We start from the raw sequence: 23,378 nt of genomic DNA, 5'->3' as shown, positions 1-23,378 counted from the left end.
TTTAGATTCTACTCTTGGGTTAAACCAATGGTTCTCAATTGGGGGCAGTTTTACACCCCCACCAGGGATATTTGGCAGTGCTAAGAGGTAATTTTGGTTGTCGAAACTGAGGGCATCAATCGGGTAATAGAGGGTAAGGGTGCTGTTAACTGTCCTGCAAGAAACAGGAAAACCCGCACAACAAAGATTATCCAGCCAAAGTGTCAGCAGCGCCAAGGCTGAGGAACTCCAGATCAAAGAGCGCACACAGTGTGGCCCATCTTCCCCAAAGAGGTTTCTCCTCTTCTATTACCAGGAGAGAGCCCCTAAGGGCTCTTCCCCAAAGAGGCTCACCTCTTTTCCAAGACAGACATCCTCCTGACCTTCCCAAGTCCCTTGTAAAACACGGCCTCAGGTGTGTCCACAGTCCATTGAGCTCATATTCGTGTGCATTCCCTTGAAAACGCGGTACTCGGGCCTAAGTACCTTATCTGCAGAGCTGCCACCCAGAGTTGGACAGGTGTTTGGCAGAGGGGACAAGCGGGGGCTGAAATCCAGCCTGCACTCTACTAACAAGGCTGTTCCCCAGCTGGGAGCTGTGCCCACACAAAAAGGTCCCATGTTGGGGAGCTAACAGCAGCCCTGAGAGGTGGCAGGCCCTCACACAGTAGGGCAAGACCCCCACCCCTCCATCCTAGGTGGAGCCACTCCTACCCCAGAAAGAAACTTTGTTGCTGACACATTTGCTGCTGACCCTGGTGGTCAACGTGATACTATTAACCTTTTGCTAGCCACATACATTCAGCTAACCTCAGAGCAGAGACTCAGAAAATGCCCTTATGGGCTTATTAAATTCTGTCCTCTCTGACTCCATCCAGTCCTCTGTCACCCAAGCCCCTACGCTGGCCCCATCTACCCCTGTCCTGTCCCTGCCTCCATCCCTCCTTACCTGATAAGGGTCGAGGCTTCCAGCATTTGATATGGAAGCAGTTCTCAAACAGGCCACTGAAAAACACCTCATGGGACTCCTCGTTTACAAGCCGTACCCAGAAGGGAAAGATGGAGACCAGCAGTATGAGCAGGTAGCCCAAGGAGGTCAAGGCAGGGGCTACGGCCCATGTGAATCCCTTCACGTCCTTGTCCTCTAAAGTCAGCATCACCTGTTCAAGGGAAAAGGGAGGGGCAAGGAGATGACGCCCGCAGAAATGTTAGCCCATACGTGAGCCTCGGGAAATGTTGATTTCTCTGCGTGGATAAACTTTACAACCTTACAGACCTCTTCAGCAGACCTAAAAAATGCATGACATTTTCTGCTGCTAAGTCACCGGGGTATCTTGGGCAAGTAGGGTCCCTTCTCTGAGCCCCGATTTCAGCCTCAATAAAATGAGGTTTAGGTTGGACTAGGCCATCCCCAAACCTCCGCCAACCCTAAAGTTCTCACCGCTGGATTCTGTTAACAATCACCCCACCTACAAAGACCCTCGGCACTGTGCTCCACCGGCAGCTAACGGCCAATAGCCCTGGGGATTTCAGGATGACCCCGGCGGTGGTAATTAGGCCGGGGTCTGAAGTGTAGAAGACGAGGCCCTCAGAGGGAGTGGGCTGCTCTCTCTGGTCCACACCCTGTGCAAACATCTGTGCTCATGCCCAGGCATTGTGGCCTCTCTCGGTCCCGAGGCAGACCCCCTCACTGCAGCTGGGGCAGGGAGTGCCTCTGAGGTTGTGGGACCCGCAGAGGGCAGAGTGTGGGTGCACTCTTGCAACCCCCCTCCCAGATCCACTGTTTATAAACACATTAACAGCTATTCATCTCTGAGTGCTGTCAGACTGGTTTGCAAACATCCTCATGGGCTTTCACCTCCTTCCTGTCACTAGCTTCCCTTCTTCCCACCTGAATAATCCTTCCCTCTGTCTAAGGCTCCCCTTAGATCTTCCCTCCACCCTCCAGGCCACACTGATAAGTCACCTCAACTGCCAGGCCTCAGTTTCCTTTGCCCTAAAATGATGGAGGGGCGCCTGGGTGGCTCAGTTGGTTAAGCGACTGCCTTCGGCTCAGGTCATGATCCTGGAGTCCCTGGATCAAGTCCCGCATCGGGCTCCCTGCTTGGTAGGGAGTCTGCTTCTCCGTCTGACCCTCCCCCTTCTCATGTGCTCTCTCTCATTCTCTCTCTCTCAAATAAATAAATAAAATCTTTAAAAATAAAATAAAATAAAATAAAATAAATAAAATAAAATAAAATGATGGAGTCGGTCGGCCCCAAGAGCAGTCCTGGCTCTAAAACTCTCTGGTAGGAGTCATGGCTCCATCCTGACCCCCATGCTCCGGATGGGACGGAGTTCGCTAGACACTGTCAGCGAGCGGCTGGTCTGCGCCCCTGTTTGTCCTCCCACAACCTCAACTTGTCTAAAACTGGCTTTCGTGTTTTCCCCCATTTTGGCCATGATCCGTCACCATATACTGGCCTGGAGCTTGCACTGGCCTCTCTCTGTCTCTCACCACGCCTCCATCTCATTGGCCTTCCTCCCGGGAAGTCCCCAAGCCCCCACCCTTCCTGCCTGATGCCCACAGGTCTCCTTTCCAAGCACCTCCGGCCTCCACGCAGGCCTTCCTTCCCTGGGGGTGCCCTGCCTTCCCTGTAAAGCTCAGCTTGGCCCCGTAAACCACATGCAGCCCTCCCAGCCACCAGCCACTGTCCGTCATTCCCTCCACACTTACTGGACGCCCCATGCCCAGCTCAGGACAGCAGCAGCGATTCAGGGATGAAAAAAGACAGGAACTCGCAGGCTCTTGGTAACTATGGGGGAGAAAGACATATAAACAGGTCACTGGGTACAATGCTTTCCTCCCCCCTGCCTGGGTGACTTCAGGGCCAGGTGCACCCCAGCGCACCACCTCCTGTCTGTCGTTATCCCCCTCCTCTGCCCCTCCCCACCCCGCAGCTCTCCATCGAAGAGGACCTTGCCAGCCTTTTGGAACAGCCCTTAGCACGGGGATTGGATGACTGTGCCCCATGGATATACAACTTGGGGGATGCACTGATCTAGGCCAGACTCAAAGGACCCTAGCCATGTTAATACAATAGGGAATCTGCAGATCCCTTTGTACTGTTGAAATGGAGAACAGGAGACAAAAGACCCACCACTGGTCCAGGATCCCATAGTCGGTCAGCGCTGGGGCAAGGACCAGAATCCCACATGGTTACCTTCCCTCTCACTTCAGGCCTCAGGCCAGGAATTCAGTTTGGTGACTCTCAAGTCAGGAATTTAGTGGAATCTGTGAATTCTTCCTACTAGGTATGCTCATTTGCATGTGTGAGAAAGGGAGAGTGAATGGGGGGGAGGGGTAGAATTGACAAAACTTTTTATTTTGCCAAAAGCATTCAAAACAGGGACGCCTGGGTGCTCAGTCAGTTAATCCTCTGATCCCGGGGTCCTGGGATAGAGTCGTGCATGGGGCTCCCTGCTTAGCAGGGAGTCTGCTTCTCCCTCAGCCTGCTTCTCCCCCTGCTTGTGCTCGCTCGTTCTCTCTCTGACAAATAAATAAAATCTTAAAAAAAAAAAAAAAAGCATTCAAAACAAAACAAAAACAACTGTCAGCAACTATCACACTGTCTTAATTATTATTTAAAAAGACCCAGGAAAGTAAAAGAGTTGCTCGCTCGCTCGTGGAGCCTGGACCGCGGGGAGCCACCACGGGCCTGGGGGAGCTTCCTCAGTCCGGGTTCCCTCTGGAAGAGTCCCTGAGCCACCCTGCAGCAGCCTGGATGCAGCCCTGTCCCCTCCCAAGGCCCCGCGCAGCCCCCGGCTCAGCAGGGAACTGTACTGGGGGTTGAAAGAGGTGGGCGACAGAAAGTACTTCTGGGTTGGAATGGTGGGGGTACCTGTCAGGGCCGCGGGGAGCCTCATTCCCTTTCCCACCAGTGATTCGGGGCAACTTGGGCAGCAAACTGACCCCGGTTTGGTCAGAGGATCCTTCCTGCTGACAAGCCTCCTCGGCCCTTCTCTGGCCCCAAAACCACGGGGACATTTTCCAGACCCCAAAATGGACCCAGATCTGACGATCCGCCCCCACCCCGCAGTGAGTCCCAACAGCCCGTAGGGTTCTGTGTGGCCTGGAGGTGGGGGGTTGGGGGCCCTCTCCACGCCCCCCTCTCCGTGTAGCCACCCCACCCCTCCCTCCCCGGTGGCCTCCCCTCCCTCCTTGGGCACCGTTGGGGTCTCCTGGGCAGGACTTCCCTTCAGGAGGGCCCCCATGCGGCGGGGCAGCCCCTCACCCGCCCCTTGGACCCACGGCCCTGAGCTTCCGTTGGCCAGGCCCGCAGCGAGAAGATGCGCCGTCTGCCCACGGAGCCCGCGGGGCCCTGCGGAGGCCGGCAGGGACTCACCCGCCCTGTGGCCACGCCCTCCGCTCACCTGGCCCTTGGCCCAGGGGCACCTGGCCTCCGGGGCTGTTCGCGGGGCGGGCCTTGCTCACCTGTGCACTGAAGGGGGTGGGGGTGGGAGCGATCGGGAGCCGGGCGGAACTGAATTCGAATTCCAGCTCTGCCATTACCAGCAGGGTGACCTTGGGTAAGTTACTTGTCCTTCCTGGATGTCAGTTTTCTCATCTGTGAAACGGGAATAATAATAGTAACTCCTCCGGTTGGATGGCTGAAAGGGTCTAATGATAAGCGCCTGGAAGAAGCCCCCTGACTTCTCAGGAGGCTGCCAGGTCACTCCCCTTCTCCAAGACCCTCACCCCCCCCCCCCCCCGGCCCCACTCCTGCGGCCTCCGGAGCTCCTGTCCTGCGCATGGCCCGATCACCCTCAGGCCTCCCTCATCCTCCGTCCCTCTCCCCTTCTCTGCGCTTCCCTAAGACTGCTGGCGGCACCTCTGACCACGCGGGCTGGTTTTAAACTGCGGGAAGAATCTTCAAAGAGAGGGCACTGGGTGGAGGTAGGACTGGTCTCCAGCTTAGGGAGACTGGTAGGGGCCGGAGTGGCCATACTTGGAGCTGGATAAGCCACCAGTCCCCACCTAACCCTAACCCCACGCACACACCCCACCCGGCTTTGAGTCTGCCCTCACCAAGGAAATGCATTTGTAACTCCCAAGATTTTAAAAAGCCAGTACCACCTCTGGCACTTCCTCCCACCTTTCCACTAGCCCTGGACATAGTCAAAAACAACAGGAAGGGATGAGGTGGGAGGGACCACTGATTTACCCAATCACCTGGGAGAGGCATGTGACAGGCCCCTGTACTGTCCGAGATTCTATCTGTCATCGGGCTCAGGACCCAATTTGTAGAAGCTCACCAGGGAGGGCCTCTACTGGCTGAGCCGGTAGGACCAGAGCTAGGCCAGGAAGACGCCCCTGGAACACTTTCTGCCTTGATCTGGGGCAGATGACTTTAATCTCCTCCACCCAGTTGGCTTTCGTTGTCCAGGTGATGGGGGAAACAGTCCGCTTCCAGACTCACATCCCTATATTTAGCCGCCTTGGAGAAAAAGAATGTTTTCCTCACCCTATTCTCACTCCTACTTGGTCCATGATTTCCCAGGGAAGCATTCTAATAAGCTCAGCTCGGGTCACATGCTCATTCCACTCTGGTCAGAAAAGGTTAAGTCAGCTGTTGGGTTAGGGTTTAGGGTTAGGTTTAGGGGGTTAGGATTAGGTCATTGAGAAGCTAGCAATTTGGATCACCTATCTGGAGCAACATAAGAACTTTCTTAAAGGAAAAGGGATGGTGTTCTCAGAAGAAGGGAAAATTACAGCCGACCCTGACAGCATTTTCATATGCACTGTTATATAATACTTTAGATATCATTACACAGTAAATCCAAATGACAGGCATTATCATCCTCATATTGCAGATGAAGAAACTGAGTGTCAGGTTAAGAACTTGCCCAAAAGATCATGGATGGTTGCTAAAAACATTAGCCTGTAGAGGAAAAGATTATTTGCATGGTGCTAGAGTTTATCATCCCTAAGAATTACTCACTAATTCACTAATTGCAAAGGGAAAACACCTTTATATAGGAGAGATCTGGCAGTCGCTACCTTTAACAGGTGAACAAACAGCACTGCTTAGGGTAGAATAATTTGACGTCAGTTGCCTACTGAGATGATACAGTATGGAGACATGACATGTGAGGTATTCTTGCTAAAAATGCTTAATTAAGCCACTAAACCTTGTTCCAGTTTAGAGGAAATGCAGGGGTTGGGAAGGAAGTTAAATACCACCACAGGAAAACAGACAAATCAGTTTTGTGGAAAATACTAAAGGATAACTGTTCTTGACTCCTCCAAAAGTCAAGGTCATTAAAAAAAAAAAAAAAGTAGAGGAACTACTCTAGATTAAAAGAAACCAAAGGGACCAAAAAAAAAAAAAAGAAAGAAAGAAAGAAACTAAAGGGACATAAAGCCAAATGTAATGTGACCCTTGATTATTTCCCCCCGATTCAAAATAAAATAGCTATAAAAGTCTGAATATGGACTGCATTTTAGACGGTATTAGGGAATTAAATTCTTTTTCTTAGGTATGTTAATAGTGTTGCAATTATGTAGGAAAACAACCTTACTCTTAGAGAAGCTCACTTTCAAATAATTCAGAAAAAAAGTATATGGATAGAACGCAGATATGGGAAAACAATAATAATTATTGATCTGAGTAGGGGATATATAGGGTGTTCATTTATACTATTTTTCAACTTTTTGGTATATTGAAATCTCTCAGATAAAATTATTGTTTAAGAACATATAGGGGCACCTGGGTGGCTCAGACAGTTAAGCATCTGCCTTTGGCTCAGGTCATGATCTCAGGGTCCTGGGATCAAGCCCCATGTCGCCTCCTTGCTCAGCCGGGAGTCTGCTTCTCTCTCCCCACTCCTGTTCTCTCACTTTCACTCTCTCCTCAAATAAATAAGTAAACTTTAAAAAAAATATATATATATATATATATACACACACACACATACAGCTGGACCCTAAACTCAGGTGTACATTCAGCTACACAGTATCTGAGTGCTTTTTCGAATGTCAGATACGGTGTTTGCTGCATACAGTCCTTGCCCTCATGGAGCTTGCAATCTAGCACAGAGACAGGTAACTGAATAAATCTTTTTTTTTTTAATGTGATCAGTGCACAAAAGAAGCATATCATGCTACAAGGATTGCAGAGTACGATTCAGTTCAAAGGAAGACCTGCAAGGAGGCAGGATTTAGATGGAATCTTATCCCCAAAAGGGGGACTGCATTGTGCAAAAGTTTTTACTCGCTCTACAGCAGGAACTACTATACATGACACACACGTGTGCACATGCACATGGAAAAGTCTCACTTACCTTTGCTATGTGCAATGCACATAAATAATGCCTATCCCACTCTGGTCCTGCCTATTTTTTTCTTTTACCCTCAGTGCTGGTTGCAACTCACTATGATAAATTAATCTTTTTTTTTTTTTAAAGATTTTATTTATTTATTTGACAGAGAGAGACACAGCGAGAGAGGGAACACAAGCAGGGGGAGTGGGAGAGGGAGTAGCAGGCCCCCCACTGAGCAGGGAGCCCGATGCGGGGCTCGATCCCAGGACCCTGGGATCATGACCTGAGCTGAAGGCAGACGCTTAAGGACTGAGCCACCCAGGCGCCCCTATGATAAATTAATCTCATGACCCACTAGTTGTTTTGACCTACATTTGAAAAATACTTTGTTCAAGGACACAATGAATTTTAAAATGACTGGAAGGAGTAGCCCCAAGAGGACTGAAGAAATCAATGGGCAGAGCTGGGACGTGAAGGGTCTTGTAGAATTTTATCCTATGAGAGGTGAGATTAAAGCAGTCACGTTTGGGTGCCAATGCCCAAATTCCTCTTCCTCCTCCTATCTTCCCTTTGCGCAAAGACTCCTACCTCTTTAAGCAGAGCACAGGAAATGCCTCTCACTCAGGGGTCCCAAGGCTGTGTACACAGCGTGGCTAGGGACTACCAGGCCAGCCCCGACTAGGACTGCAAATTTTAACAGGTTTAGGTTATAGCCTCCTCTGGAAGCATTTTCATATTTTCCCAGGTCCAGGGTAGAGGCCAGGCAAGGGAAGAGTAACTGCCTGCTGGAAAACGGGGTGGAGTCCCCATGAGCTGGGGCTCTGACTTCCCCTAGGCTCTGTGCTTCCTTGGGCCAGAGCTCCAAAGGGAAAATCCAAGTCACCCAAACTGTAGTTTTACCAGGTAACAGAACTGGGAAGTGAGCAGGTGCCTGCTCCCCACCCACCCCCAGACCGAGCTTACTGCCCGCAGGGAATCCAATAGCTGGCCCCCTCCCACAACTCCTTCCACCTGGGACACCCTCTCTCCACTTTCACATAGGGCCCCTGATGCAATCCCCACTCCCAGCGCCTTCCTCTTGCTAGCCCTTAGTGACTATGCCACAGATCCTATGCGGTCTTTTTGTGTCTTTCTCTCAGCACCTGTATATTGTATAGGTTCTCAACCTTGGGTGCACATTAGAATTACCTGGGAACTTGCAAAATCCCAATATCCAGGCCAGACTCCACACCATAAAATCTCTGAGATTGGGACTGAGGCATCAGTACCTTGAAAGCTCCCCAGGTGATTCCAGTATGCAACCTAAGTTAGGAATTCCTGCACTACTGGGTCCTGTTGCAGCTAGGAGCCATGAGGGGGCAGGGAGGTGGGGTTACTATGGGGTCAGGTGACCAGCCATCCTGGTTTGCACAGGACTGAGTATTTCCTGACGTGGGACTTTCAGTACTAAGACTGAGAAAGGCCTGGCCAACAGCTGGGCTGAGTGGTTGCCCTTGTGTTTACCTGAGATCTAAGAGCTTGGTCAATTGTCTGGCCACTAGTAATACTTGTGCCCAAAGAACCAGAGCCCCACTTCAGTGGGTTGTTTTATTTTTAAACATTTTATTTCTTTACTTAATCTCTATACCCAACACGGGGCTCGAACTTACAACCCCGAGATCAAGAGTCTACTGACTGAGCCAGCCAGGCTTCTCCCCCACTCCAACACACACCAACTTCGGTGCCTTTGATGCTGCTAGACAAACTCTTTTCTCCCCTTTCCTGGTCTCCACAGACACCTCTGCCCTTGGAGCCTGGCATGTGACCCCACACACTTGCCTTGTCCGCAGGCCCCTCCCTGCTATTCTCTGCCAATCAGAATCCCGCCTAGCCTTCAACCCCAACTCGTCAAGCCTGCCTCATCCCTGAAGCCTCTCAAGACCCCACAGAAGGAAAGGGCCCTTTCTGTGGTGAAGGGAGTGGAGAGGGACTCAAGGAGGGTTGTGTGTCGAGTGCAGTAAGCAGGCACACTGGCTCAGAGCTCAGACCTGACCTCACAGACTGCGAGTCCATACTCGGGACGTCCAGATGGCAAGGCGGTCCTTAGAGCAAGGTGACCCTCAGTGAGTGCTGATAATCACTTATCGATTACAGAGGGAGAAAAGTAGAGGACTGCAGACAGGAGATCTGAGACAAGAAGATTTTCGTGTCTAGTAAACAGATTCATTCCAGAGCCATCCACTCAATACCTACTGTGTGCACAGCACCAGACCAGGCTTGGGGGCTACGGGACAGGCAATTTTCAACTTTAAGAGTCCACATTGTAAGTATAATTTTCACTGATATTTTACATAATCATTAACCCAAACTAACTGGAGGAAAAATAATCTGATTTTTTTGTAACCAAAAATAACCCTTTACTTGGGGAGCCTGGGTAGCTCAGTCAGTTAAGCATCCGACTCTTGATCTCAGCTCAGGTCTTGATCTCAGGGTCATGAGTTTGACCCCTGCGTTTAAAAAAAAAAAAAAAAAAGGCAAAAAAAGTGCATTTACAACAAAGTAGGAATTTCTCTCAGATACCTAACAATATACTACCCAGTAGAGGTACTTTCGGAATGTCTTTTAATGATTAAAATATTCATAGTAAATGGGTGCTCAAAAGTTTGGTGTTTTTCTTTTTTTTAATTTTATGGGGGTGCCTATCTGGCTCAGCTAGCTGGTGGAGCGTGTGACTCTTGATCTTGGAGTCGTGAGTTTGAACCCCACACTGGGTGTAGAGATTTCTTAAAAATAAAAAATGTTTTAAAAAGTTTTATCCATCATGTAGCACACTATTCAACTGCTTTGCTATTCAACGTTTTCCTCAACAATTACACAGTAATGAAGCTCTGCCTCGGGTGATGATGTAATTTTTCTTATAAAGGAGTTTGAACCGTAGCTTTTTCTCAAAGGAAATCTTAAAAATTATTGAGGTTTTTTTTTTTTTTCCAAAAACAACCAGAAATTAACCATTTCTCTCTATCTAAACTTAAAATAACTGTGTACTTGTTACAAGAACAGTAAGCATGCGTTTGACTAGGATTCAATCAGAGAAATAAAACTACGAGGACACACACACACACACACACAGCCCAGCAAAGGCAGAGGAGGATCCAGGGGAAGGTAGACCAGTTGCAGGCCCAGCTGCTGTGTCTCCCTAGTGAGCAGAGTCAGCAGATTAGCAACAACATGAATGAGCCACAAAATATAGTAACTGCTGCTTTTCTTCCGCCTTCCTGGTCTCCTAAGAATCTCCCTCTAGGCCACAAGAACCAAAAAATACAGGAAAGGGAATTATGGCAAATGCAGTTCAGCCTAGTTGACACATAACAAAGCCCGTAACATGTCATACTGAGAGACTGTTTGGTCTAGAAAATCTGCCCGTTTATTAAGTTCATTTATGTCATATAAAACAAAAAGAGATTCAATAGTCTGCAGAACACTGAGGGGCGAAATGCTGGTCTAAGACCAAAGAGCCACTTCCATTAATAGTTACAACAAATGGAATAGATGAGATAGAAGGAGAGTTACTGGGTTCAAAGGTCACCCTGCTGCTTTCTTGACCTACAAGTCTGAATCCAGAATTCCCTGATTCTTTCTTCCCTGGGATGGACTTAACTCATTCCATTTTCAGAGGACAACTATGAAGATTTGGAAAGCAAACCACAGAATCTCCCTCTGATGCAGATCTTCAACATCAAATAAGCAATAGTGCTAACTGAAGTTTCCGCTTAGCCATCACCTTGGTCATGCTGCATTATGTCCCTTTCACGCCCCTCTCTGACACACTCTCCTCCAAAGTGAATCTGCTGATGCTTAAACTCCATCTAAAGGTTTTTGTGTATTGAACACACCAATGAGTTTTGTCTACTATCTGGATTTTCAGGTTTTAATAAGAGTTGAACCAGCACTGAAGGCCGTCCACCCTCACAAAACCCAAAGGGTTTCTCCCCAATTGCAAGCTCTCTGACATTCAATCAGAGCTGAACTCTGACCAAAGGCTCTACCACCTTCATTTCATTCAGTTTCTCTCTTGTGTGGATTCCCAGATGATTGGAAAGGTATGAACTGTACTTGAAGGTTTTCCCACATTCTTTGTATTCAGAAGCCTTTACTCCAGTGTGAGTTTTCTGGTGCTGAATAAGGTGAGAGTTCCGACTGAAGGCCTTCCCACATTCACAACATTCATAGGGTCTCTCTCCAGTGTGAATCCTGTGGTGTTTAATAAGAAGTGAACTCCTACTAAAAGATTTCCCACACTTGCTGCAATCATAAGGAGTCTCCCCTGTGTGGACTCTCTGGTGTTCAATGAGGTGCGAGTTACGACTGTAAGTTTCCCCACAGTCATTGCCCTCATATGGTCTCTCTTTGGTGTGAACTCGCTGGTGTTCTATTAGATTTGAGCTCTGGCTGAAGGCCTTCCCACACTCACTACACGCATAGAGTTTCTCCCTCATGTGGATTCTCTGGTGTCGAACAAGACTTGAGCTCCGACCAAAAGCTTTCCCACATTCATTACACATATAAGGCAGCTCTCCTGTATGAATTATCTGATGCTGGATAAGACGTGAGCTGTGCTGGAAGGTTTTCCCACAGTGACTACATTCATAGCGTTTCTCTTCAGTATGTATTCTTTGATGCTGAATAAGGTTCGAACTATGGCCAAAAGCTTTTCCACATTCATGACACTCATAAGGTTTCTCTTGTGTATGGATCCTTTCATGCTGAATAAGGTATGCATTCCATCTGAGTAATTTTCCACAAATATTACACATTTGGAATTTCTCTTCAATTAAGAATTTGTGGCTGTTGGATAGAGTTTGTGCTGTTACAAAAGCTTTGTCCATATTCACAGAGCCCCTTTTGTTTTGTTCACATTCATCTCCTTCGTGTAGTTGCAGCCCTACTTCAAGAGTTTTCTGCTTTATAATTAATTGATCCTCAGTCCAGGTCTCACCATCTGACAGAAAATATAAAAAAGGTAAAATGTAACAAGAAAAACTCCTGGTGGGGAACAGGATGATCAGAGTATCCCAGAAGTATTTGGTTCAAAAAAGTATGAAAAATGGCCTTGCAATATAGGGAAAAGATGGATACAAGTTGAACAGATTTGGAGAAAGTGGTGGGGAAACTAAAATTCAGGTTTATATATGAAGTAGCTAACCAGACAGACATACTGGGATTAGCAGAAAAGGGAAGCAGAGTTTGAGGGAAGTGGAGTCATCTCAGAACTTTAGAAGGGAGATGCTGGGAGCTATGTGTGGGGAGGGGCAGGGACTGAATAAAGAGGAGAACCTCCCCCCAGAGGTTCTGCCCACATAGCACCCTGGCCACATGAACATCCCTGAGGTAACAGAGAAGACTCCCTTCATGTAATCAGAGACCAACACCTTCCTCACCAGAGTATCTCTCTCTACACTCAGATGTTCACATGCTCACTCGTGAACACAGACACACTCAGACCTCATACGCATCTTTTAGAAATACTGCAAGTGGGGAAGATTTGATAAAGGAAGAGGGGGAGGAGGAAAAGTTATTTACAATATGAAGCACAGGGTACAGAGAAATATTCCCAAGTCAATTTCGACTCTAAGAGAATATACAAAAACAAATCCTGTACCCTGCATTCAAGGGAGACAGGATAGAAAAACATCTCCTGTTTAATATATTTCTCCTCTTAACTGAAATACGGCTTACTAACGCTAGAGAGGTTGTTTTGCAATGATATTATTAGAGAAAGTAGGCCCTCTGCTAAGACGGATCTTTATGAAAGGAGGGGCTGCTGAGAAATAGCCAATGCAGCATTTCCAGCAGCAGTGAAAGCCTAACACAATAAACAGCCTTGATTTTATTTGTCAATGGTCATTTTCTTTAAGGAATTTAATAATTGTCTGTGATATCTTATCACAGAACCATATTTACACCTGTTCACCACCTCTAAATATGTCCTCATCCTCTGTATGTTCAGTTTAGATATTGCGTTTTTAACAATTTTTTCCTTGTGATAAGAATTTTTAAGATTTTCTCTCTTAGTAACTTTGAAACACACAATACGGCATTATCAGCTATAATTGCCAGGTTGTACATTATTTATCTTATAACTGGAAGTTTCTACATTTTGACCCCCTTCATCCAATTCCCCTACTCCCACCCCCCCATGTCTGGCAACCACCAGTCTGTTTTCTGTGCCTGAGTTGCTTTTTTTTTTTTTGATTCCACATATAAGTGAGATCACACAGTATTTGTCTTTGTCTGATTTATTTCACTTAGTGTAATGCCCTCAAGGTCCATCCGTGTTGTCGAAAATGGCAGGATTTCCCTCTTTTTACAGCTGTACAACATTCCACTGTGTATATTCACGTATATTTGTACGTACACCACATCTGCTTTATCCACTCATCCATCGATGGACACTTAGGCTGTTTCCATGTCTTGGCTACAGTACATAATGCTGCAATGAACATAGGGGTGCAGATATCTTTTGAGACAGTGCTTTCATTTCCTTCAGATAAATACTCAGAAGTGGAATTGACAGATCTTACGTAGTTCTATTGGTAGCTCACCAGTTTACATTTTCGCCAACACGTGTTACTTCTTGTCTTTTAGGCGACAACCATTCTATCAGGTGTGAGTGATTACTGGCTTAGTGTTTTACATCCGCTTGTACATGTGTTTAACTGTTTCTCTTATATGTCACACAAATTGCAAACAGTTGGAGAACACCAACTAGGTCTAAAAAGTTAGGTACCTAAAAAAAAAGTGATAAAGGCATCAATCAAGTCTAAATATTAGCTATGCAGCCAATTCTTTTTAGCAAGATACAATGAACTGGTACTATAAATTCGAGTCACTCACTATGCACAGTCCGACAGTCCTTTCTGTGGTTATACAGCTGGTCCACGTCTGCAGTGTCCAATACAGTAGCTAATGACCACATGTGGCTACTGAGCACTGGAAATGTGGCCAGTGCAACTGAGCAGCTGAACTTTTAATTGTATTTAATTTTAATTAATTTCAATTTAATTAATACATGTGGCTGGTGCTACCCTACTGGACAGCACAACTCAAGAGCTTCCTAAATCTGCCACATCTGTCCCCCAAGCCTGGGGGCACCTAAACTTAGAAGCCCTTCAGAAAGTAAAAGATCAGGGGCACCTGGGTGGCACAGTCAGGTAAGCTTCCAACTCTTGGTTTCGGCTCAGGTCATGATCTCGGGGTCGTGAGATTGAGCCCTCCGTCGGGTTCTACACTCAGCTTGGAGTCTGGTATTCTCTCTCTCCCTCTGCCCCTCCCCCTGCTCTCTCTCTCTAAAATAAATAAAATCTTTAAAAAAAAATTGAAAGATCCATAGCCTGGGAATGCCTCCATTTGGACTTGGATTTGGAATACTTTATGAAGCAAGAGACGTGCCTTCTGTGGTTGGCTTGGGCAAATATTAAAATGAAGGTTTCTTCTACATTTTTCTGACCTGGCCCCTGTCTTTCCAGCCTCATTCCCATCTCCTCCCTTACACGAAGCCTCTTCTCCTTTCTGTTGGACCACGCTATTTGTTCTCTCCCAACTTCTGAAGGCTTAAGTGTTCTAGAGGACGAGCCTTTTATATGGCCCACTGACAGAGAACTGACAGCCTGCCCGACATCTTAGAATGTAAATCCTACAGCTCTCAGGCCCTGCTCAGTATCACTTTCTCCATTAAGCTGAAGGTGATCCTTCTCCTGTAACTCTTGGATCCTTCTCTTTACCAGTCCTGTGACACTTGACTCATTCACATTTATCTTACTGAGCACCAACAACATGTGAGGTACAGTTCCAAGTGCTGAGATACATCAGGGGGTAAACAGGCAAAAACTCCACCCTCTAAGATCTTCCATTATAGTAAGGGAGCTGGACAAGAAACCTCGTAAATTACATTCTACTAGCTGACACAGTGGTACAGAGACAAAGGCAAGGAAGAAGGCGTAGAGTGTCAGAGGGAGGGGGTGGGCAGAAGGGTTGCGATTTTACACCCCATGGTCAAAGAAGGACTAAGAAAATGACACTGAAGCAAAGACTTGAAGGAGATAAGGTTTCTGGGAAAGAGCATTACACACAGAAGAATTAGCAACTGCAAAGGCCCTGGGTGTTCAAAGAGGCAAGTATGACTGGAACGCAATGAGCAAGGGGAAGAATAATAAGAAATGAGTTCAGAGACGTAAAAAGGTAATCAGAGAACATAGGACCCGATAGGCTACTGTAAGAGGTATGGTTTTACTGAGTGAGATAGGAAGCTATGGGAGGCTTATGACCAGAGGAAGACAAAACCTGACATTTTATTTTTATTATTATTATTATTTTTTTTTTTTAAAGATTTTATTTTATTTATTTGACACAGAGAGAGAATGTGAGAGAGGGAACACAAGCAGGGGCAGAGCTAGAGGAAGAAGCAGGCTTCTCTGAGCTGAGCAGGGAGCCTGATGTGGGGCTCGATCCCAGGACCCTGGGACCATGACCTGAGCTGAAGGCAGACGCTTAACGACTGAGCCACCCAGGCGCCCCTATTATTTTTTTTTTTTAAAGATTTTATTTATTTATTTGAGAGAGAGAATGAGAGACAGAGAGCACGAGAGGGAAGAGAGCAGAGGGAGAAGCAGACTCCCCGCCGAGCAGGGAGCCCGATGTGGGACTCGATCCCGGGACTCCAGGATCATGACCTGAGCCGAAGGCAGTCGCTTAACCAACTGAGCCACCCAGGCGCCCAAAACCTGACATTTTAACAGGATCACGCTGCCGGCTATGTTGGGAAGAGACAATAGGGAGGCAATGGCAGAGGCAGGACAACCAGCCAGGAGGCTACTGCAATAATCCAGGTGAGGGATGATAGCACCCTGGACCAAGATGGTGGCAGAGGTGGTAAGAAGTACTGGGATTCTGGAAAAAAATGTTGATGGTCGTGTGGACAAGATTACTGATTGATGGGTATGAATATGAGAGAATAAAGTTTTCTCTCTGGGTTGAGTAGCTGGAGGGATTGTGTCCCCATCTCCTGAAATGGGCGATATTTATAACAGGCTACAGCATCTTCAGTAATCTAAAAAGACATTTCTACGTGGCTCTCATACCAGTCTCTTGAGATCAGTATGTCTCAAACGTGCTCCTCCTTCTGGCATATGAGTATTTGTTATACTGTTCTTGCAACTCTCCGGTAGCTTTAGCATTTTTCAAAATAAAAAGGGAAGGGGTGACAACGAGCAGTGACTCCTTTCTCTGCCCCCACATCCACTCAGTAAACAAGTACTATTGCTTCTACCTACAACACACTTCTTGGTTTTTGTCCCTACCTTCCTATTATCACTAGGAACGTCCTAAAGTCAGATCCTAATCACCTCACCTCCAATACCACACTCAACAAATCAGATTCTCTCCCTTGATATACAACGCTCACCGGCTAGCCACCTATTAAGAAAAGCTAACGTAACATACTTCAATATCTGCCAAACAAAAGCTAAGCTCTTTGCCTGGCATTCCTTTCGCACAGTCTTACTCCACTCTGCCTCACAGACTCATCTTCTATCACATCTTCTCTATACTCCAGTCAATGTGAACAGTTTCCTGAACATGTATATCCCCACACATGTACTTCTCTTCCACCTATCAAAATCCTATTCAACCTTCCAGACCCAGCTCAAGGCAGCCTCCTTCCTGAAACCTAACCCCACTCTAATCCCAGCTGGAACTGAGCTCTCCTTTAAATCTCTAAAGCATTCGCTTCCTGTCTCCTTCATGGCATTTAACCACATTGTCTTTGGGCCTCTCCTCAGAAGTATTTTTAGTTGTGTGTGTGTTCCCTTCAATTTATGCTGAAAGCATCTCTATTTTAAAAGATGTCTTCCATTTCTTTGTCTCCAAGCCCAGTGCTATGTAAAGAACCCTGCGCACATTTGGTGCTTCAAAATGCTCCTGATCATTTTCCAGCTATCAAGAGAAGAATCTGTAAGTCACTGAGGGTCCCAAATAGACCATTTATAAAAAGTCTTCAGGACTGAGGCTCAAATAGAATTCAGAGAGGTATATCTCCTCATGGGTCAGAGCCACTTACAGAAAAAATATCAAAAACGTGGATTCAAACTCTGGTAGAGAGCAGGACCCTCTGGAATGCCTCAGCAGACAGTGGCTGCTCTGAGACAGAGCTCGAGAAGCCCTAGAAGAGAGCAGTTGCCCCCTGAAATAAGCAAATCAAATGTGTCCCTGTGGACAAAGGTTTTAAAAAAAAGTTTCTTCGCTGATCTGCTTCTAATTTAAAGGGAAGGGGTAAAAATCTATGCAGTTCTTCAAGTTTGTTTAACTACAAAGCCGTGGGATCCCAAGTATATTTACTTCTAACAGCAGAAGAAATGAGCAATACTTACTGTACTGGGTCCAACGGTGTCGTTTCCCTGCCCCACCCCCACTAATTCATGTCCACCTGGAACCTCAGAATATGACCTTGTTTGGAAGCAGAGTCTTTGCAGAGTTAAGATGAGGTCATAATGGATTAGGGTGGGTCCTAAATCCAATGACTGCCATCTATATAAGAGAAAGGAGAGGAAGATTCAGACATGGAAACACACAGGAAAGAAGGCCATGTGACAATGGAGACACCGACTAAGTGAGGCAGCCTTAAGCCAAGGAGCACCAAGGATTGCTGGGGACCACCAGAAGCTGGGAACAGCCAAGGAGGGATTCTTCCCTAGAGGTTTCAGAGGTAGCACAGCCCTCGTGGACTCTAGCTTCCAAAACTGAGAGAATACAGTTCCGCTGTATTAAGCTATGAAGTTGTGGTAATTCGTTACAGAAGCCCTAGGAAACAAATACATTGATTTAACAAACAAACTGATTTAACCAATCAGGAAACGTACATACCATCTACTACGCGCCAGATACCGGTAGAGGGATTATAATGGTGCTTCGAAGCGCAATTAGGAAGGACAACCCCTACCTAGGTGACCTGGAGATGGTAGCCTCAAAGAATGACGTTGAGGGCGCCTGGGTGGCTCAGTTGGTTGAGCGACTGCCTTCGGCTCAGGTCATGATCCTGGAGTCCCGGGATCAAGTCCCGCATCGGGCTCCCTGCTCAGCGGGGAGTCTGCTTCTCCCTCTGACCCTCCCCCCTCTCATGTGCTCTCTCTCTCTCTCTCTCTCATTCTCTCTCTCAAATAAATAAAATCTTTAAAAAAAATAATACATTAAAAAAAAAAAAAAATGACGTTGAGCTGGATCTTGAACTATGATCAGGATCAACAAGGTGAAGAGTATTCCAGACAAAAGTAATCACATCTGCTAAGGCTCAGCAACATAGAAGGGAACACTAAGTTCAAGGAATAGGAAACAAACAAACAAACAAACAAACACAAAAACAAAAACTCCATGTGAGTGAAATGTATGCCCCATGTGGGCAGGAAGCAGGAGATATAGCAGAAAAATAGAGTACAGCCAGACGGGGCACCTGGGTGGCTAAATCAATCGAGTGTCCGACTCTCGATTTCGGCTCAGGTCATGATCTTGGGGTCCTGAGATTGAGCCCCACATCGGGCTCTTCGCTGAGCATGGAGTCTGCTTGGGATTCTCTCCCTCTGCCCCTGCCTCTGCTCGCACTTTCTAGTTCTCTCAAAAAAAAAAAAAGAAAAAGAAAAATAGAGCAGAGCCAGATATGAAGAGGCATATATACCACACCCAGGGCTTTGGACAGAGACTGACATGATCAAATTTGTTCCTAGGGAAATTCATTCTGGCAGCAGAATGGAGGATAGCCTAGAGTAGGGTACATGACCAATAGCATAGGGATGTGTCAACAATCCAAGATAACTAGAATGGGTCTAAAATGAGGAAATGGCAATCATAGGCAACAGAATAAGGCCTCTCTGAAGAGAAACTGACAGATTTGGTGGCTGACTGAATACGGAGGGAAGGAGAATAGTAGAGTACAAATCCAAGTTTTCTAGCTTGGGAAAATCAGTTACTAAAATTAACCAAGGCAGGGGCGCCTGGGTGGCTCAGTCGTTAAGTGTCTGCCTTCGGCTCAGGTCATGATCCCAGAGTCCTGGGATCGAGCCCCGCATCGGGCTCCCTGCTCTGCGGGGAAGCCTGCTTCTCCCACTCCTACTCCCCCTGCTTGTGTTTCCTCTCTCGCTGTGTCTCTCTCTGTCAAATAAATAAATAAAATCTTTTAAAAAAATAAAAATAAAAAAAATAAAATTAACCAAGGCAGTCACTGGAAGGTAGGGAGGTGTGGGCCTGACAGAAAATAAGGAGCTCCGAAGTACACCCATGAACATCTAGTTTTCAGGACCCAGATGGCGGCAAGAGCAGCAGATAGCGGTTAAGAGAAGTCCTGGAACGGGATAGGATCACCCACAGGAGTGAAAAAAAGAGGGTTAAGAATGGTCTTGGGGAAAAATTAATGTTTAAAAACAGATGGAGAAACAGGAGTGGGGAAGGCCCGGAGAAGGCAAGATGAAGACCAGAAGAAAACGATGCTTCCAAAACCAAAGAACAAGAGGTACGAGGAAGAGTGATCACATCAACAAAAAATAGGAAGGGGTCAAAAAATTAAAGCTGAAAAAAATGTGTCCAGTGGCTTCATTAGCTAAGCCATTGGCAACTTGGATATCATCAGTTCTGATGGAGCAGAAGCAGTGCCCTGCGTTACAAAAGCAATAGCAACTAGTGATTTTTTTTTAAGAGGTAGGACAGTGAAGGGAACAAGGGCGATTGTACCCAATTTCCCCCTAATGCTCAATCAACCACCAAGTCCTCGGGTTTTCGTGTAAATGTCTCTTGCATCTGTTTGTTTCCTTCCTCACAGTCCAAGTCTGTTTCAGAAATTTCACCTAGGAGGCTGCCCTGTGCAGGATGTTGGGATGTGTAGTGTTTGGATAGGCAGAGAATATAGGGGACAGTAATGTATGAGAAAAAGGACACAAAGACACAACGGTGGAGAGTGCAGGGTCTTTGGCATTACTTTGTGCAGACACACCAGTCTTGCTGGTTTGTTTTGGGGCACACTAAGGAAAGACTTTCAAGGTGGGTTGAGGCCACACTGCCGAGGACCCTGGATGCCAGGTTATGGAGTATGGGCTGAATGCAGTGGGCACTGTGAACCAACATGAGTAAGTGAGTGTTTTAGGAAGGTGAGTACAGGCACTTGGCCTTTTAGAAAGACTAGCAACTGGGAGCCTATGGTAAGCATCTATCCCCTCTCATTTAAAACTTGACTCCTTTGTGGGGCACCTGGGTGGCTTGGTCAGATAAGCGTCCGACTCTTGATTTCAGCTCAGGTCATGATCTCAGGGTCATGAGATCGAGCCCCATGCCGGGTTCCTCGCTGGGCAGGGAGCCTGCTTAGGATTCTCTCCCTCTCCCTCTGCCCCTCCACTGGCTCACTCGCTCTCTCTAAATAAATATAACAATAGTATTGTTGAAAGAAAGAAAGGCCAACTTGATTCCTTTCTTACTCTAAGTTCTTTCAAGGCCAAACTTGTGACTTTCTAAGACTTCCTGGGCCAAAACCCAGTTCACAGGGATCTCCTCTTATAAACTTCTACATACTTTACTGTCCAGAGCCTCTCACAGGTAACTATTCCAACTCAACTCTTAAGTTTGTGGGTGAGTAGGGGTTAGGTTTTCTTTCAACTTAGTCTCAACACCTCATACTAACAGCTCAATAAATACCTGTCAACTTAAAAATTAGTCTGAAAACATAGTTTTTACACACAAATGTGTAAAAGAAAATCTCCCCAAATATAAGCCATCTCAGAGTCCATGATGTGGATTATCTAAGCCTTTGTCACCCAATTAAATAATCCAAGTCCATTTTTTTAGGGGCCAGACATACATAATGGTGGGATGGCAGACTGAAACAAAAATGTTGATACTTAAGGAAAAAACGTTGATACTAATAGTTTAACCTCATTTTCCATCAGCAGGTGGCTGGCTTATCTACTGTACTTCACAGGCAAGGCACCAGCTTGGAGTTTATACCTGGGGTGGTAAATGTATCTTCCCTAAGGATGAAGGAGAGCCTGGGTAGGATGAGTGGAGGAGCCCGCTCTTTTCCTGGTACTTGAGGTATGGGGCAGTCTTGGCTGAGTTCATTCATTTATTTATTCACACATTTACTGAGCTTCTCCAAAGGCCAAGCCAGTTGGCAGGTGCTGGAATGACAGATCCTCCCAGACTCAGTGCTAGGGTACTACTGTGCTGCGGGTCTGCTCCACACAGTCGAGAGGAAACGTTCGTTACAGGCTTTATTTACATGTAATAGAGCCTTGGGGCTAAAAAAAAAAAAAAAGAAAAAAGAAAAGTAGTTTTTCACCAGGACAATTCTAAGTGTAAAGTTAATCGTGTCCATCTGATCCGAGGCCGCGGCTGGAAGGACAAAGTTTAGACAAAGAAAGCCAGCTAGGTCAGCTCCTCACCCTTGCTCTTTCGGGGCTCCTGCTTGGAGGATGGGGACAGGGCCTCCGGGGTTATCTGCTCAGGCAGCTCCTCCATGGGCTGGATCCAATCCCCAGTGCTGCTCCAAAGACAAGACCTCCTCTAAAATTTCTTCAGAGCGCGGCACAACGGACGGGCAGTCACTGCGGGAAAGGGAGGGAGAAGACGGCAGATGTAGGGGAAACGGCAGGTGAAGCTTTTCCAGGAGAGGCTCCCACTTCACTGTCCCCGGGCTGGGTGGGCCCCGGCGCGGGGGCGCGGTCAGGCCTGCGGCCCCAACCCCACGCCACCGGGGCCCGAGCCCCCCCCACCCCCCGCCTCAGCCCGCGCTTCTGTCCCCCGCGGCAGGGCGGACCCGCAGCCCCCAGTCCGGGGCCCTGATACTCACTCGCGCAGCCGCTCCGCAGCGGCGGCGCCCTCGGTCCCCGGGCACGACTGGAAACTCGGGCTCCCCGGCGCGCACTTCCGGGTCCCGTCTAGGCAGCTCGGAGGTCTCCTCTCGATCGCGGGTCCTGCAGGGGCGGCTGGGGAGCTGGGCCCAGAACCGCGTTGGGATGGCGCCTCCTTTGGCGTTTGTCCTTACCCAAGGAGGCATTGAGGGAGGATGGGGCTAGATTTCTCTATTTGCCCTTCATCGCCCACGTGGACCTAGGATCTAAACTGGTTGTTCCCTTCTTTCTCACCCCCACTGTCCCCTATGCACCTCATTTGCCGCCTCCCTTGACCCCTGCCGTTTTACCACCCATCCCCACCTCCCTCCTTGCAAACCACAAAGCGGGGATGACTCTGCTGGACCCGAATCCCTTATCTATGCCTACAGTCCAGCCTGTCCTCTCCCTAGGTTGCTTCAACCCGACTGGTGTTTCCGCTCCATTACTCCATTGCCTCCCAACTGTGCCTGAGTATGTAAGTAAGCAGGACTAACATTGGTACCAATGGGCTAAAAGAGGAAGAAAAGCCTTAGAAATAGGGTCAAGATTTCAAACACTCTACTGTGCCTGGACGAGTTTGCCAGAGATAGCTTTGATATGTTGAAGCAGGAAAAATGTTAGGGAAATGAATTGTTCATGATGGGGGGGTTTCCTGCTAAACTCAGAAACAGTTACCAGTTTTGGAGTAAACTGGCATTATCTCATTAATTTTCACAACAATCCCATTAAGTTCATACTTTTTCAAAATTTTAGGTGCCAAAAACTGCAGACTCAGTAAGCAAGTAAAGGCAGCCTTTAGAACCCTGGCCAGTTCAAACCAGAGCCTGGAGTCAAACTGCACCAGGGGGGAGAACAAAGGTTAGACCAGGTGGAGATTTGTAATAGGATCAAGTGTGGGAAAGAAAAAGACAGATACTGTCATTATGCCCAAGTTGTAAATCTATAAACATGAATGGGATACAAATATGAGGTTAACTATTTTCTAAAAGTGAAGGGTGTGAATGGGATGCATCAGCAAAATGAAAAATTCCAGTATTTATCTTCTCATTGACTTGTACAGTACGCTGTTTGAAATTATCCTTCCAGTCTCAGATTAAACAGATTCATTCATGTGCCCGTATTTTGAAGGGAGTGTCAGATGTGATGCCATAGGATACAAATGTTAGCAAGAAAAGACAGATGTCAAGGCTTGCTGAC

At 47.1% G+C, this 23,378-nt stretch overlaps 2 protein-coding genes across 9 annotated transcripts in view; both read right to left on the bottom strand.

Annotated features, from left to right (window-relative positions):
• TMEM225B (transmembrane protein 225B) overlaps positions 1-21,870 on the bottom strand; it is a 30,034-nt gene extending 8,164 nt beyond the window's left edge. Inside the window, exons 1-4 of the mRNA XM_036064823.2 lie at positions 21,732-21,870; positions 4,454-4,586; positions 2,696-2,774; positions 929-1,139 (exon numbers count right to left, since the gene is read on the bottom strand). Coding sequence (XP_035920716.1) covers positions 929-1,139; positions 2,696-2,707 — 223 coding nt within the window. The 5' untranslated portion in view covers positions 2,708-2,774; positions 4,454-4,586; positions 21,732-21,870. The remainder of the gene's footprint in view (positions 1-928; positions 1,140-2,695; positions 2,775-4,453; positions 4,587-21,731) is intronic.
• LOC118518210 (uncharacterized) lies at positions 10,662-21,872 on the bottom strand. Of its 8 annotated transcripts, XM_078074385.1 has the most exons (6): positions 21,732-21,872; positions 21,295-21,587; positions 17,685-17,841; positions 13,863-14,047; positions 13,676-13,750; positions 10,662-12,259 (listed from the first exon to the last, which is right to left on the bottom strand). In XM_078074385.1, the coding sequence occupies exons 5-6, from the start codon at positions 13,701-13,703 to the stop codon at positions 11,277-11,279; spliced, it is 1,011 nt and encodes a 336-aa protein (XP_077930511.1). In that variant the 5' UTR covers positions 13,704-13,750; positions 13,863-14,047; positions 17,685-17,841; positions 21,295-21,587; positions 21,732-21,872; the 3' UTR covers positions 10,662-11,276. The 8 variants fall into 8 exon arrangements, with proteins under 8 accessions (XP_077930511.1, XP_077930506.1, XP_077930512.1 ...); XM_078074380.1 differs by having other exon boundaries at positions 13,676-14,047; positions 21,222-21,587; XM_078074386.1 differs by lacking the exon at positions 13,676-13,750.
• Positions 21,873-23,378: the final 1,506 nt, after the last annotated feature.

This window comes from Halichoerus grypus, chromosome 6 (genome assembly GCF_964656455.1).
Source record: "Halichoerus grypus chromosome 6, mHalGry1.hap1.1, whole genome shotgun sequence".
NCBI lineage: Eukaryota > Metazoa > Chordata > Mammalia > Carnivora > Phocidae > Halichoerus > Halichoerus grypus.
Note: the sequence above shows the minus strand (reverse complement) of the source record. Positions and strands in the feature narration are given on the sequence as shown.